The sequence below is a fragment of the Papio anubis genome, chromosome 4 (assembly GCF_008728515.1).
Source record: "Papio anubis isolate 15944 chromosome 4, Panubis1.0, whole genome shotgun sequence".
In the NCBI taxonomy this organism is placed as follows: domain Eukaryota; kingdom Metazoa; phylum Chordata; class Mammalia; order Primates; family Cercopithecidae; genus Papio; species Papio anubis.
The window spans coordinates 27059605-27072879 of NC_044979.1; the positions used below are offsets into that span (position 1 = coordinate 27059605).

The 13275-nt window shown below is 47.2% G+C and overlaps 1 protein-coding gene across 1 annotated transcript in view; it reads left to right on the forward strand.

The window, feature by feature from the left end:
* Positions 1–7704, forward strand: part of PODXL (podocalyxin like) — a 56000-nt gene extending 48296 nt beyond the window's left edge. The window contains exons 5-8 of the mRNA XM_021936278.2: positions 1225–1372; positions 1654–1715; positions 1936–2103; positions 3494–7704. Of these exons, the coding sequence (XP_021791970.2) occupies positions 1225–1372; positions 1654–1715; positions 1936–2103; positions 3494–3691 (576 nt within the window). The 3' untranslated portion in view covers positions 3692–7704. The remainder of the gene's footprint in view (positions 1–1224; positions 1373–1653; positions 1716–1935; positions 2104–3493) is intronic.
* Positions 7705–13275: the final 5571 nt, after the last annotated feature.

Below are 13275 nucleotides of genomic sequence, written 5' to 3' on the forward strand. Positions count from 1 at the left end.
AGGACGGAGAATTTGGGCTTACAACACTTTAATGCTGCCTGAATTATCTGCAGTTGTTTTCTTTTGGGTGTCCATTATGCCGGCATTTTCCAAGTGAACTTTACAAAAGCCTACATCTTGATCAGAGTTTTAAAAGTCAGTGTTCTCCTAGGGTTGGGCTTATTGGACAAGGCAGGCATTGCGTGAGATGATCTCTGGGGACAGTCAGGTGCCCGCCCAGCCATTCCTCAGACCCTCTTTTTGGATGTAGCTTGGCAGGCTGTATGATTGTTTGTGAGAAACATTTTTTTTTTTTCCTTGCTAGAAAAGGAAGATGGAAAACCCTGGATCCCTTCCTGATGTCAGGGTGGGGAATGAGTAAGCTTAAGGAAATTCTGGTAGAACCCTTAGGGGTGGTTTGTATGGGTTCTGTGCTAAGCCATCCCTAGGGTCCTTTTCTTTGTCTTAGACATTTATTCCGGAATCAGGTCAGAGAAATCCCAGGGAGGGGTGCCCCTAGATGGCACGGCAGAACTGGGTAAAAAAAGCTGCCCATACCTCTCTCCTCATCCTCAGCCCTAAAGCCACATCAGCCATAATCTTTCTTCTTAGAGCTAAATAAGACTCCTCCAAGATATCCTAGGGGTAGCTTCAAGATTCCACCTGTTCCCTTACTCAGTGGAGGCCCCTTCCCCTGTCAGCCTGTCTGTGTCTTCAGAGCCAGAGGCAAGGGCACGTGGATTTCAGCTTTGCGGGTAGAGACCCTTCTGCTGAGAGTTGCAGCCTCCTCGCCTGATTTCTCTGAACTGGGCATGAAAGGCTGGTGAATGGGAGTTCAGGGGGAATTGGAGTCTCCTGCAGGTTGTGGGGTGGGGTCGCTGTGCAGTGCCCCCACTCTAGCCCTTTCTAGGAATGGAGATGAAAAAGACCCCCAATCCACGAATAGCTTGGAGGGAAAAAAGGGGCACTAGGGTGAAAGGAATGAAAGGTGCAAGCATAGACCAGATAAACACAGTGTGGGGAACAAGCTGATGGGAACGAGGCAGAGGAGGCAGGAGCTGGCCCAGGAGAACAGCGTGCAACCCTTGGCTCCTGGCTGGCCGGCATGGAGCAACAGCTGGGGCTGGAGAGGGAGGCAGGTTCTAGCAGAGCAACAGTATTGTCCCGACGGAGCTGGAGGGCAGCCCTACAGGCCTAGGCTGCTGTCACACTCCCGCGGAGTCACCTGCGCTCTCCCCACCATAGGCAGGGGGCCCTCCAGATGAGAAGCTGGTCACGCTGATATGCCAAGCAGTCAAAGCCACCTTCAACCGGACCCAAGATGAGTGCAACATACGGCTGGCACGCATTCAAGGAAGTCAGGCAGTGGCCGTCAAAGAAATCACTATTCACAGTGCGTGGAGGGCAAGGGGGCCTGGGCGGAGGGCAAGGGGGCCTAGGCTGAGGCCTGCATGGGTGGGAATGGGGGCGTGCAGGAGCCACATTGGAGGGTGGGTCACAGTGGTACCCCTTCTGTTCCCTAAGAACTGCCAAGCCACACCCCCTCCCAGGTCACCCAAGAGACACACTCAGGAGACTGAGATACCTGCGTCCCTCTCTTGGGGTGCAGTCCCCGTCCCCCACTGCCTCTCTCTGGGCTAGGCCATTGGACAGCGTCTCCCTCCTCTCCCACAGCTAAGTTCCCTGCCAAGGATGTGTACGAGCGGCTGAAGGACAAATGGGATGAACTAAAGGACGTAAGCGGCCCCCCAAGTGTGGGGACAGAGTAGAAGCCCCTTGTGGGAGGTCTGGTTACTACCCTCTCTCTGGGGGGAGGAATCCCATCACGTGCCTGCATGTAGACGAGGGTGGTGGCACGGACCCCAGCAAACTGCAAGCAGAGGGGCTCTACAGTGAAGCCGGGGGGCTGATGGAGAGAGGGTGCCCCCAGACTGTTTTCTGCCACTTCCTGTGCAGGCAGGGGTCAGTCACATGCAGCTGGGGGACCAGGGGCCACCGGAGGAGGCCGAGGACCGCTTCAGCATGCCCCTCATCATCACCATCGTCTGCATGGCGTCCTTCCTGCTCCTCGTGGCGGCCCTCTATGGCTGCTGCCACCAGCGCCTCTCCCAGAGGAAGGACCAGGTAAGCAGCTGTTTGCGGCCACACAGAGGAAGCAGCCCAGGTCACCAGAGGAACCCTCCCCTTGTGATTCCCAAGTTGCAGAAAAGGAAAAGGGAGCAGGCCCTGGACCCTTTCTAATGGGCAGAGGCCATCCCTGATGGGCAGCCGCCTCAGTCCACGGAGCATTACAGAGGCAGCGTGGCAGAGGACACGGTGTGGGCTTTGGAGTCAGGAAGTCTTACTTTTTATTTTATTATTGTTATTTTTTTCAGACAGTGTCTTGCTCTGTCACCCAGGCTGGAGTGCAGTGGTGAGATCTTGGCTCACTGCAACCTCCACCTCTCGGGTTTAAGTGATTCTTCTGCCTCAGCCTCCCCAGTAGCTGGGATTACAGGTGCCCACCACTATGCCCGCCTAATTTTTGTATTTTTAGTAGAGATGGGGTTTCGCCATGTTGGCCAGGCTGGTCTCAAACTCCTGACCTCAAGCAATCTGCTCGCCCCAGCCTTCCAAAGTGCTGGGATTACAGGTGTGAGCCACCACGCCCAGACTGGAGTCAGGGAGATTTGGTTTAAGCCCTGGCCCTGACCTTGAGAAAGTCAGTCAGATGAGCTCTTTGGACATCAGGTTCCTCATCTGCATAGCAGGGATAACCTCCTTGCAGAGCTGGTCTGAGGATTCATTGATAGAAGCAGGTCTAGGTGTTCCTGTCTAACCAAACATTTTTCCGCCTACCTTACTAGAATTCCCGCCATGACGGTGCCACCCAGACCCGTGGTTCTCACTCCTGCCTGCACACTGTGGGGAATTTGAGAAAAAATTCCCTTGCCTGACTGCCTCCCACACCAATTCAAACAGAATCTCTGAGTCCATCAGTGTAGTTGTTAAAACGCTCCCCAGGTGATTCTAGCATGCACTCAAGGTTGTGTTTGAGAGGGACAGAAAGCCCCTCTGCCAGATGGCTGCTATCTGCAGCAGGGATGGTTCTAGAGACACCGTACCCATCTTAGAGAGGCTTAGGGAGGGCTCAAGTCACCCAGCCCAAGAGAGGTCATTTTTTAATGATCTTTCCCCATTCATTACGATAGGTGAAGTAGGTGTCTGGAGAGGAGGTTTTGGGGGAAGGGATGAAGGGGACGAAAGAGCTTAGAGGACTCTGGAGAACAAAGTCCATCTCCACTGACTTCACCGGTCTGCCACCAGGGTGAGGGTGAGGGGCAAGTCTTTGTTCCAAACTAGTTCCGGGAAGGCTGAGAGCCAGAATGACCACCAGGAGCAGCCAGCCCCACAGGGGAGCAATGAGGGCCTGCTTTAGCTACAGTGGGGCTCCGGAGTGGGAGGGGTACATGCGCTGTATTAAGCTCCGAGCCCTCTGAAACCCCCTTCTCACTGGTCACCTTCCCCACTCTAGCAACGGCTAACAGAGGAGCTGCAGACGGTGGAGAATGGTTACCATGACAACCCGACACTGGAAGTGATGGAGACCTCTTCTGAGATGCAGGAGAAGAAGGTGGTCAGCCTCAACGGGGAGCTAGGGGACAGCTGGATCGTCCCTCTGGACAACCTGACCAAGGACGACCTGGATGAGGAGGAAGACACACACCTCTAGTCTGGTCTGCCGGTGGCCTCCAGCAGCACTGCAGAGCTCCAGACCGACCACCCCAAGTGCCGTTTGGACGGGGAAGGGAAAGACTGGGGAGGGAGAGTGAACTCCAAGGGGTGTCCCCTCCCAATCCCCCCAGGGCCTTAATTTTTCCCTTTTCGAGCTGAACAAATCACATTCTGTCCAGATTCCTCCTGTAAAATAACCCACTAGTGCCTGAGCTCAGTGCTGCTGGATGATGAGGGAGATCAAGAAAAAGCCACGCAAGGGACTTTAGCAATGAACTAGTGGAATGCCTTCATTCCGCAGTGAGGTTGCCGAGACCTGAGGAGGGTAAGTGACTTGCCCAAGGTCAGAGCCACTTGGTGACAGAGTCAGGATGAGAACAAAGATTCCATTTGCACCATGCCACACTGCTGTGTTCACGTGTGCCCTCTGTCCAGAGCAGTCCCGGGCAGGGGTGAAACTCCAGCAGGCGGCTGGGCTGGAAAGGAGGGCAGGGCTACATCCTGGCTCAGTGGGATCTGATGACCTGTAAGTCCAGCTCCCAAGTTTTCCTTCTCCTACCCCAGCCTTGTGTACCCGTCTTCCCACCCTCTATGTTCTTACCCCACCCTACACTCAGTGCGTGTTCCCACTTACTCTGTCCTGGGGCCTCTGGGATTAGCACAGGTTATTCATAACCTTGAACCAACCCGTTGTTCTGGATTCTGATTTTCTGACATTTGCCTCGTGAGATCGGGGCTTAACTCACACAGGTCTCCCTGCGTGAACCAGGTCTGCTTAGGGGGCCCATGTGCAGGTGGAGAGAGAAAGGGACACTCTTCAGTCCAGGCTAGCGTCTCAGGGCAGCTGATGAGGGGGTCAGCAGGAACACTGGCCCCTTGCCCCTGGCACTCCTTGCAGAGGCTCCCCGCGATCTTCTTTGGGCTTCCATGTCCACCAGGGACTACAATCTGCTGTAGCTACTGAAAGCAGCGTGTTCCTTTTGTTGTTCACTGCTCAGCTGATGGGAGTGACTCCCTGAGACCCACCCAGTATGAAGGAGCAGTGGCTGCAGGAGAGGCCTTCCCAGGGCCCCCCCATCAGCGATGTGTCTTCAGAGACAATCCATTAAAGCAGCCAGGAAGGACAGGCTTTCCTCTGTATGTCATAGGAAACTCAGGGACATTTCAAGTTGCTGAGCGTTTTGTTGTAGTTGTTTTCTAACCCAGCCCTCCACTGCCAAAGGCCAAAGCTCAGACAGTTGCAGACTCCCAGTTAGCTCATCACACTCATTCTGATTCTCCCGTGCCGCAGGGAAAGAGGGGCCTGCAAAGCGCAGTGCATGCTGGGTGCATGAAGGGCAGACTGGGGGACAAACTGTTGTGCGAACATCTCACTGTCCTGGCCTGGAGCTAGGCCTTGCTGTTCCTCTTCTCTGTGAGCCCAGTGGGGCTGCTGCAGTTCTCTTGCAGTTTCTGGTGGCATCTCAGGGAACCACAAAGCTATGTCTATTCCCCAATACAGGACTTTTATGGGCTGAGCAGTTAGCTGCCATGTAGGAGGCTCCTAAGCAGTGGGCATAGCGAGGTTTCATCTGATTGAGAAGGGGGAATCCTGTGTGGAATGTTGAACTTTCGCCATGGTCTCCATCGTTCTGGGCATAAATTCCCTGATATCAAGTAGGAAAATGGGCAGAACTGCTTAGGGGAATGAAAATTGCCATTTTTTGGGTGAAACGCCACACCTCCAGGGTCTTAAGAGTCAGGCTCAGGCTGCAGTAGTTCTGATGAAATAGGCTATCCACTCTGGAAGGCTTACTTTTTAAAAGGGTAGAGGGAGAGGCTGGGGAAGATATCTGTTCAGCCCTGTCTGCCTAATTCCTTCCTCACAGCCTGTAGCCATCTGATATCGTAGGGGGAAAGGAAGGCCAAGGGTTCACTTAGGGCCCCAGCGAGTTTCCCAGGAGTTGGGGGATGTGAGGCTAACAAGGTCCGAAAACATCTGCCCCAACGCTCTGGTGTTTGGAGGTGGGCAGGATGGAGAACAGTGCCCGTTTGGGGGGAAACAGGAAATCTTGTTAGGCTCAAGTGAGGTGTTTGCTTCCTTCTTGCCCAGCGCTGGGTTCTCTCCACCCGGTAGGTTTCTGTTGGTCAGACTGGATTATTGCTCCTTTGCTGATCCTGGGACACACTTCACCAGCCAGGGCTTTTGACAGAGACAGCAAATAGGCCTCTGCAAATCGATCAAAGGCTGCAACCCTATGGCCTCTTGGAGACAGATGATGACTGGCAAGGACTAGAGAGCAGAGTGCCTAGCCAGGTTGGTCCTGACTCTGCTGACTCCATCGCTCTGTCCAAGGAGAACCTGGAGAGGCTTTGGGCTGATTCAGAGGTTCTTTATATTCATCCAAACTGTGTTAGTCTAGTCTTAGGGCAGCTTCAGAATCTGACACCTTGCCTCGCTCTTGCCACCAGGACACCTATGTCAACAGGCCAAACAGCCATGCATCTATAAAGGTCATCATCTTCTGCCACCTTTACTGGGTTCTAAATGCTCTCTGATAATTCGGATTCTGGGTCTGGGAAGAGGTAAGGGGAACACCAGAAGCTCAGCATGACTTAAACAGGTTGTAGCAAAGACAGTTTATCAACTCTTTCAGTGGTAAACTGTGGTTTCCCCAAGCTGCACAGAAGGCCAGAAACCACGAGTATGGTGACTGGGAAGCCTACTGTCATGTGAGTGGGGAGCAATGCTTATGAAGGAGGTACAGAATATTCTTTGCATCGTAAGACAGAGTACGGGTTTAATCTAGTCTAGACACCAGATTTTTTTCCCGCTTGATAAGGAAAGCTAGCAGAAAGTTTATTTAAACCACTTCTTGAGCTTTATCTTTTTGGACAATATACTGGAGAAACTTTCAAGAACAAGTTCAAACTGATACATATACACAGATTTTTTGGATAATGTAAATACAGTGGCCATGTTAATCCACCCTGCACTGCTTTAAGTGAACATACTTTGAGAAAACATTATGTTACCTGAGTGATGGCCAATTTTTTTCTCTGGACAGGAATGTAAATGTCTTACTGGAAATGACAAGTTTTTGCTTGATTTTTTTTTTTTTTTTAAAACAAAAAAATATAACAAGGCAAACTTATGATAAAGTATTTGTCTTGTAGATCAGGTGTTTTTTTTTTAATTTTAAAATGCAACCCTGCCCCCTCCCCAGAAAAGTCACAGCCCCATCACAGTAAAGGTTGGAGTCAATATGCTCTGGTTGGCAGGCAACCCTCTAGTCATGGAGAAAGGTATTTCAAGATCTAGTCCAATCTTTTTCTAGAGAAAAAGATAATCCGAAGCTCACAAAGATAAAGTGACTTCCTCAAAATCACATGGTTCAGGACAGAAACAAGATTAAAACCTGGATCCGCAGACTGTGCGCCTCAGAAGGAATAATAATTGGTAAATTAAGAATTGCTCCTTGAAGGCGCCAGAATGACACAAAGGACAGAATTCTTTTCCTAGTTCTTACCCTAGCAAGGCTAGGGAGGGCATGAACACAAAAATAAGAACTGGTCTTCTATACTTTCTCTGAATCATTTAGGTTTAAGATGTAAGTGAACAATTCTTTCTGCCAAGAAACAAGTTTTGGATGAGCTTTCATGTATGGAATTTATTCCAACAGGACCGAGGGACCAAGGAAACAAGGTGGGGGAGGCAGAGAGGGCAAGAGTAAAACTGTAGCATAGCTTTTGTCACTGTCACTAGCTGATCCCTCAGGTCTGCTGCAAACACAACGTGGAGGGAGGGCGCAGATGACTCTTTAGTGTGGCTCTTTTTGTCTGTAGTGAATGTTCAACAGTTTGCCCAGGAAGTGGGGGATCATATGTGTCTTAGTGGACAGGGGTCTGAAGTACACTGGAATTTACTGAGAAACTTGTTTGTAAAAACGATAGTTAATTATTGCATTTTCTTACAAAAATATATTTTGGAAAATTGTATACTGTCAATTAAAGTGTTTTTGTGTAAACTGGCTCAAGCTCTAGTATTTTGCTGTGACTTAAAGCCTTCACTTGCGACGAGGCTCATTGCCAAAGCGCCTGAGAAATGTCGGATCACACTCATAGCACAGGGGCCTCTGTGCTGAGTTACACTTGTCCAACTCTGCGGGCAGAGAAACTAGGAGAGAGTAGGAGAGAAATTGAAAGGAAAAAAAAGGGGGATCCTAAAGGTAGTTATGAGTCTACGTTACTCAAACTGTCCTAGTGACCGTAAACGACCTCACTTTCCCCTAAGATGTTGTTGTATAAATGTTTCACTCTCTTCCTTCCTTCTACTTCTGCCTCAGATACATTGGGAATCACCAATATCAGAAATCTCCAAGGGGGCTGCTGAACACTGATCAGGTATGAAAACACTGGCAAAGGGACTATATATATACACACACACACACAAACAAGCTCTGTTCTGGCCCTGTTTCTGCCATAAACGGATCTGTTTACTGCCACAAGAGGCTTCTGCCTATCCCTCCTCCAGGTCTACAGTGAAGATAGAGGTTTAGGGAAGGACTCACTGGAGATGATTCTGACTTTCTCCATCTCCTAGCATGGTATGATCCACAGCTGCATGCTTCCTCACTGGAAGGGGAAAACTTCATCATTCCCAACTTGCAGAAGGGAAACTGTCAGGTAGAATTGGTCTGTAATCTTAGTTGCTAGACAACAATCTTGTCTGTTTGCCTAGCATCTTAGCATTTACAAACCATTTTATAGGAAACCTATAGGTTTACAAACCTATCTTACAGGAATTGTCCCCACTCGGGAAATTAGATGCAGGGGTTAAGTATTCTCTGAGATTGATCACACAACCATTTAAATGGCAGCACAGGCCTTGATTCTCTATCTTTTTGCTCTTTAGTCCTACACTCTTTTCTTAGTATCATGTTAATGCCAGAGTTCCAACAGCAAAATACATTTCTAGAATGCAACCACTGTTACAATATGATTTTCCTGTCATGAGAGTTGTGAAAGGCAGTTAAACCCTGAAGAGAGGGCTAGAGTTGGGCCAGGGTTATTTCGAGGTTAACTTCAAGAGGGTGCCAAGGATACAGAAAGGAGTCCAAGTACAAGGAACTCACACAGGACGCTGGCCATGGTCGAGGTGCACTGTTCTAAGAGTGACTCATAGCTTATCATGGGCCACAAGTTAGACCTAAGACCCCATTCTCTTCCTGAGTAGGTCATTGACCTGCTCCCTGCCTGCCAACCAAGACACATGCTCATTTGTCAATTTAAATGTGTTATGCTGATTTGTCACTCAGAACCTCCCCTATAAGCTCCCTCCTAAATCACAGATTTCTTCTGTACACAAGGGAAAAAAGTAAAGCATAGAACTTGCTACATAATTAACACCAGTGATAAACACTGAGATAGCTAGTGCTTTCAAAGACCTTGGCAGGGAATGGTGGCTCATGCCTTTAATCCCAGCACTTTAGGAGGTCAAGGTGGGAGGATAGCTTGAGCTCAGGAATTCAAAACCAGCCTGGGCAACATAGCCAGATCCCATCTTTACTTTTTTTTTTTTTTAAATTAGCCAGTTGTGCTGGCACGTGCCTGCAATCCTAGCTACTCCGGATGCTAAGGCAGGATCACTTGAGCCCAGGAGTTGGAGGCTGCAGTAAGCTACGATCATACCACTACACTCCAGCCTGCATGAGAGTGACACCCTGTCCAAAAAAACAAACAAACAGCAACAACAAAAAAAATCAATAGGATCCCAGCAAACAAGATCTGCTGCCAGTATTTACTTCACAGAAGAAATGAGGCAGAGAAGGTGTGGTTGTGAACAATGCTATGCAGAAGTCATTGGTCATCAGGAAATATCAGCCAGGATTCCCGATTCCTCCTGGGCTCTCCATTCTATGACCCAAGTTTAGAGGGTAGCTGTACAATGCTGCTATGTACATCGCCAAGGGTCCTAACTTCCTCTCGGGGTTTGCCAACCATTAAAACTTACGAACATAGTGCTAGGCAGGCTACTTCTGCGTAGTTTCTCCTTCTCTATAATAAGAATGTCTCCGGCAAGCATATGATTGACGGCTGCTGCTTTTGCTGGGTGAAAGCCCACAGGAAAAAAGGCCCCATAAGACAATAGTGAAGCTGTAGAGTAAGGATGGTGGCATCATCCTCTGCTGGCCCAACCGCCGTATGCCCCAGAAAGCCCAAGTCTCCAGTCCCCTCTTGCTTTTCTCTTTCCAAGACATGTAAAAGGCAAAGGAAGATGTAGCATAATGTGCTGCTAAAGAAGAAACGTCATTAACCAGGATTTAGACTTAACGCCAGGACTGTACAAGCCTCAGATGGTCTTTCCAGTCATATTAATACCTTCAGAATCTGAACGGTTAGTGATAAACCAATGTTGCCTTCATTTATAGGGAAAATGTTTTCCCCCAGTTTCTAGGAACCCTGCAGTCATTTATATGAGAAGCTATGGGAGCATGGGCACACACAGCCATTTCTCTATTGGGTGCTCGGTCGTCTTCCTTCGGTCGTCTTCCTTAGACGGTAGAAGTCCCTAACGCAGCAACTTCCAAGCTCTGTAGTACAGTCTCCACATGCACTTGACCTGGGAGCAGCTGGCTCTCATCTGTGTTTAGGGCCAAGGTTTCTTTACTTACTGCTGTCTTCCCACCAGAAGGTAGTGACAAACATATCAAGGGTACTGTCCTGCATTTTGATCCTTTTGAGTTAATTCTCTGGAGGACTGACCAAGGAAAGGTCAATTCCTTACCTTATCACTGCACCTCATGCTTTCCTGTTTTGAGAACACAAAGAAACATTACTTAAGGGCCACACTCAAAGGACACCCTAGAAATGAAAGCTCTGCAGTAACATTTGGATTATTCAATTTGTAAATTGAGAAAGCATGATCCCTGTTTGGAATAAAACCAGCTGACAATTCACTCCAGAATGCATGATCACAAAGCCAACATGTAAAGCAGACCAGGAGGTGGAAAGGGCAGAGAGCGGATCTCGTTACTGAGAGTCCCACCACTCGGCCCCAGTGATCCAGTACCTTTATCTGGCATATTTCTCAGTTTAGGTTTTTCAAGATTTGGCCCATAAAGTGTCTTTCCCCTTTAATGGGGACAGGGATAAAGAATTTTCCCAAACTTTGCAACACTTCTGGGTTCTCTCCCTTTACTATCTTTTCTGCAATGAATTTTCCATTTCAGTTCAGTCTTTTCTTCTAGTTCCTAGCCTGTACAAGCATATCCCCTTTCAAGAGGAACACAAGTCCAAATGGACAAGGCAAATAAAATAAGGCTGGTTCATGAAATAATTTACCAGTGGTCTTTAAAAGTGGAAGCCTTCCCGCAGAAACTTTGTGAGTATGGCCAGTACTTCTTCATCTGAGCGCTGTTTCAAAGGAAAACACCCAAAGGCCCTTCGAAAGCGCATCATTTTCAATTTTTGGAAGCCTAAATAAAACTTACCTTTCTGAGGGAAAAAACACAACTGTAAAGTACAAAGACATTTTAAAGGTTCACTTCAAAAGTAGTTTAAGCAAATACAAGAGACATCTTGTAACATCCATATATAACTTTTTATTAAGAAAATGAACAAAATACATTCTTTCTGCATATGTACATTACATACAACGTAATTCTACAATTGCCATTGTTCAGCAGATCACTCATTTATTTATTCACAGAGTAGAGTTAACACATTTACCAAAGCTGGGATCTGAAAATTATTTGTACTAAAAAAAAAATCCTAAAAAGTCCATACAGATTGGATAAACCAGGGAGTAACATGAGGGGAATGGGGAAGACTGCAGAACACAACAGAGTCCAACAATGATTCCTAACAATTGATGTCAGAAGAGATCTGATACCTATAAAGCACTTCTGTTTAAAAGCTCCAACCAGCTCATGCCAGCTTTCCAGAGTCCCATGATTTCCATTTAAGACGATGTGGATACTTTAAGATACGGCCCTCACCCCACACTGCCACAGAAGAGGGGGTTAGAGTAGAACCAAACAAGTTAGCAGTTTTCTCCTCCACACATTGAGTCTCATCTGAAATACTGAGGTGCAAAATGTGTGAGTCTCAGCTAATGTGCAGAGAAATACAATTTTTTTTTTTTTTTGAGACGGAGTTCCGCCTTGTCGCCCAGGCTGGGAGTGCAGTGGCTGATCTCACTCACTGCAAGCCTCGGGCCTCCCGGTTTACGCCATTCTCCTCCTTAGCCTCCCGGTAGCTGGGACTACAGGCACCGCCACCTCACCGGCTAGTTTTTTGTGTTTTTAGTAGAGATGGGTTTCACTGTTAGCCAGGATGGTCTTGATCTCCTGACCTCTGGATCCTACTCTGCCTCGCCTCCCAAAGTGCTGGGATTACAGGCTTGAGCCACCGCGCCCGGCCCGAGAAATACAATTTTTTTGAGAGACATTTGCTTAAACGTGGTAAAGAACTCTTGTTTTATGGACTCCTTGCTTCATGTTCATTTTGTCTGTTTTTCTTTTGGCTTTTAACAATAGCTCATCTTTTTTGAATGTGAATTTAATTATGACCATATTAAAAAGTCCATCATAAACAAAGACTCCTCCTCATGGTATGAATATGCTCCATATGCCCATAATGGTGCATAAAGGATTTAGAAATTCAAATGAGTCTTAGGGTTGAAATTTCCAATGACCTGAGCAAGGCAGCTCCCTATAGCTTCTGGATAACATCTTACACCCAGAGTTCAGGCTTAAAGAGACCCATCAACACAATTATTTTCAGATTGTCTGTCTAGAAAAGGGCAATGCTCAAAGGAATATAAATAAGGGTGGGGACATATGCTTCCAGCCTGGTCCTTTCTCCATGTGGTTAAAAACAAAACAATGGAATGGCTGTGTTAATTTTTTTTTTTTTTAATCTTTTCTAGCCTTTACTAAAATGTTTGGTAATGGAAATAAAATGAAGAGGTCTCATCACTTAGTTAATACTGGTTTTTCTTCTTTATACTTAGTAATTTCTTAGTTTTTAAAATGATAAACCTATTTTGACAATCACTAACATCAATACATTTTATCATAAGTCCCATAAAAGATATTTAACATTCTCCACCTTTTGGCTAAGCTGGCTGCTACAGCACCACATTTCTAGTCCAGGAGATGTTTTCACAAACAGAAGGAGCGATTCACAGCATTAATAAGCAGACTTGGAAAGATAGATTTTATTGGCTATGGAGGAAGTTGTATCTTTCTTCTCAATCTAATTTTCAGTCCCATTTCGGTTTTGAGAATCTATCTCTATCAGAGGGGATCTTAATTTCTGACTACTGAGTACTTCCAATTTATAAAATAGCTGACTTTTAAAAAATTCTAACATCTTTCCCAAACTGTTTAGAAATATGCCATATTTGAAAGATGGAATACTGTTTGTTCCCAAGACCAACACAAGAAAAGGAGGTCCTCATCTTTGCTTTCCCGTACTCTTCCTCTGAGGCTAACGACTCAACTGTACATAGCTTTTGGAGTGGGAGCAAGGCAAGAAATCTCTTTAAAAACAGCATTTAAAAAATGTGTCTATGTGTATATATGTATATTTATATGT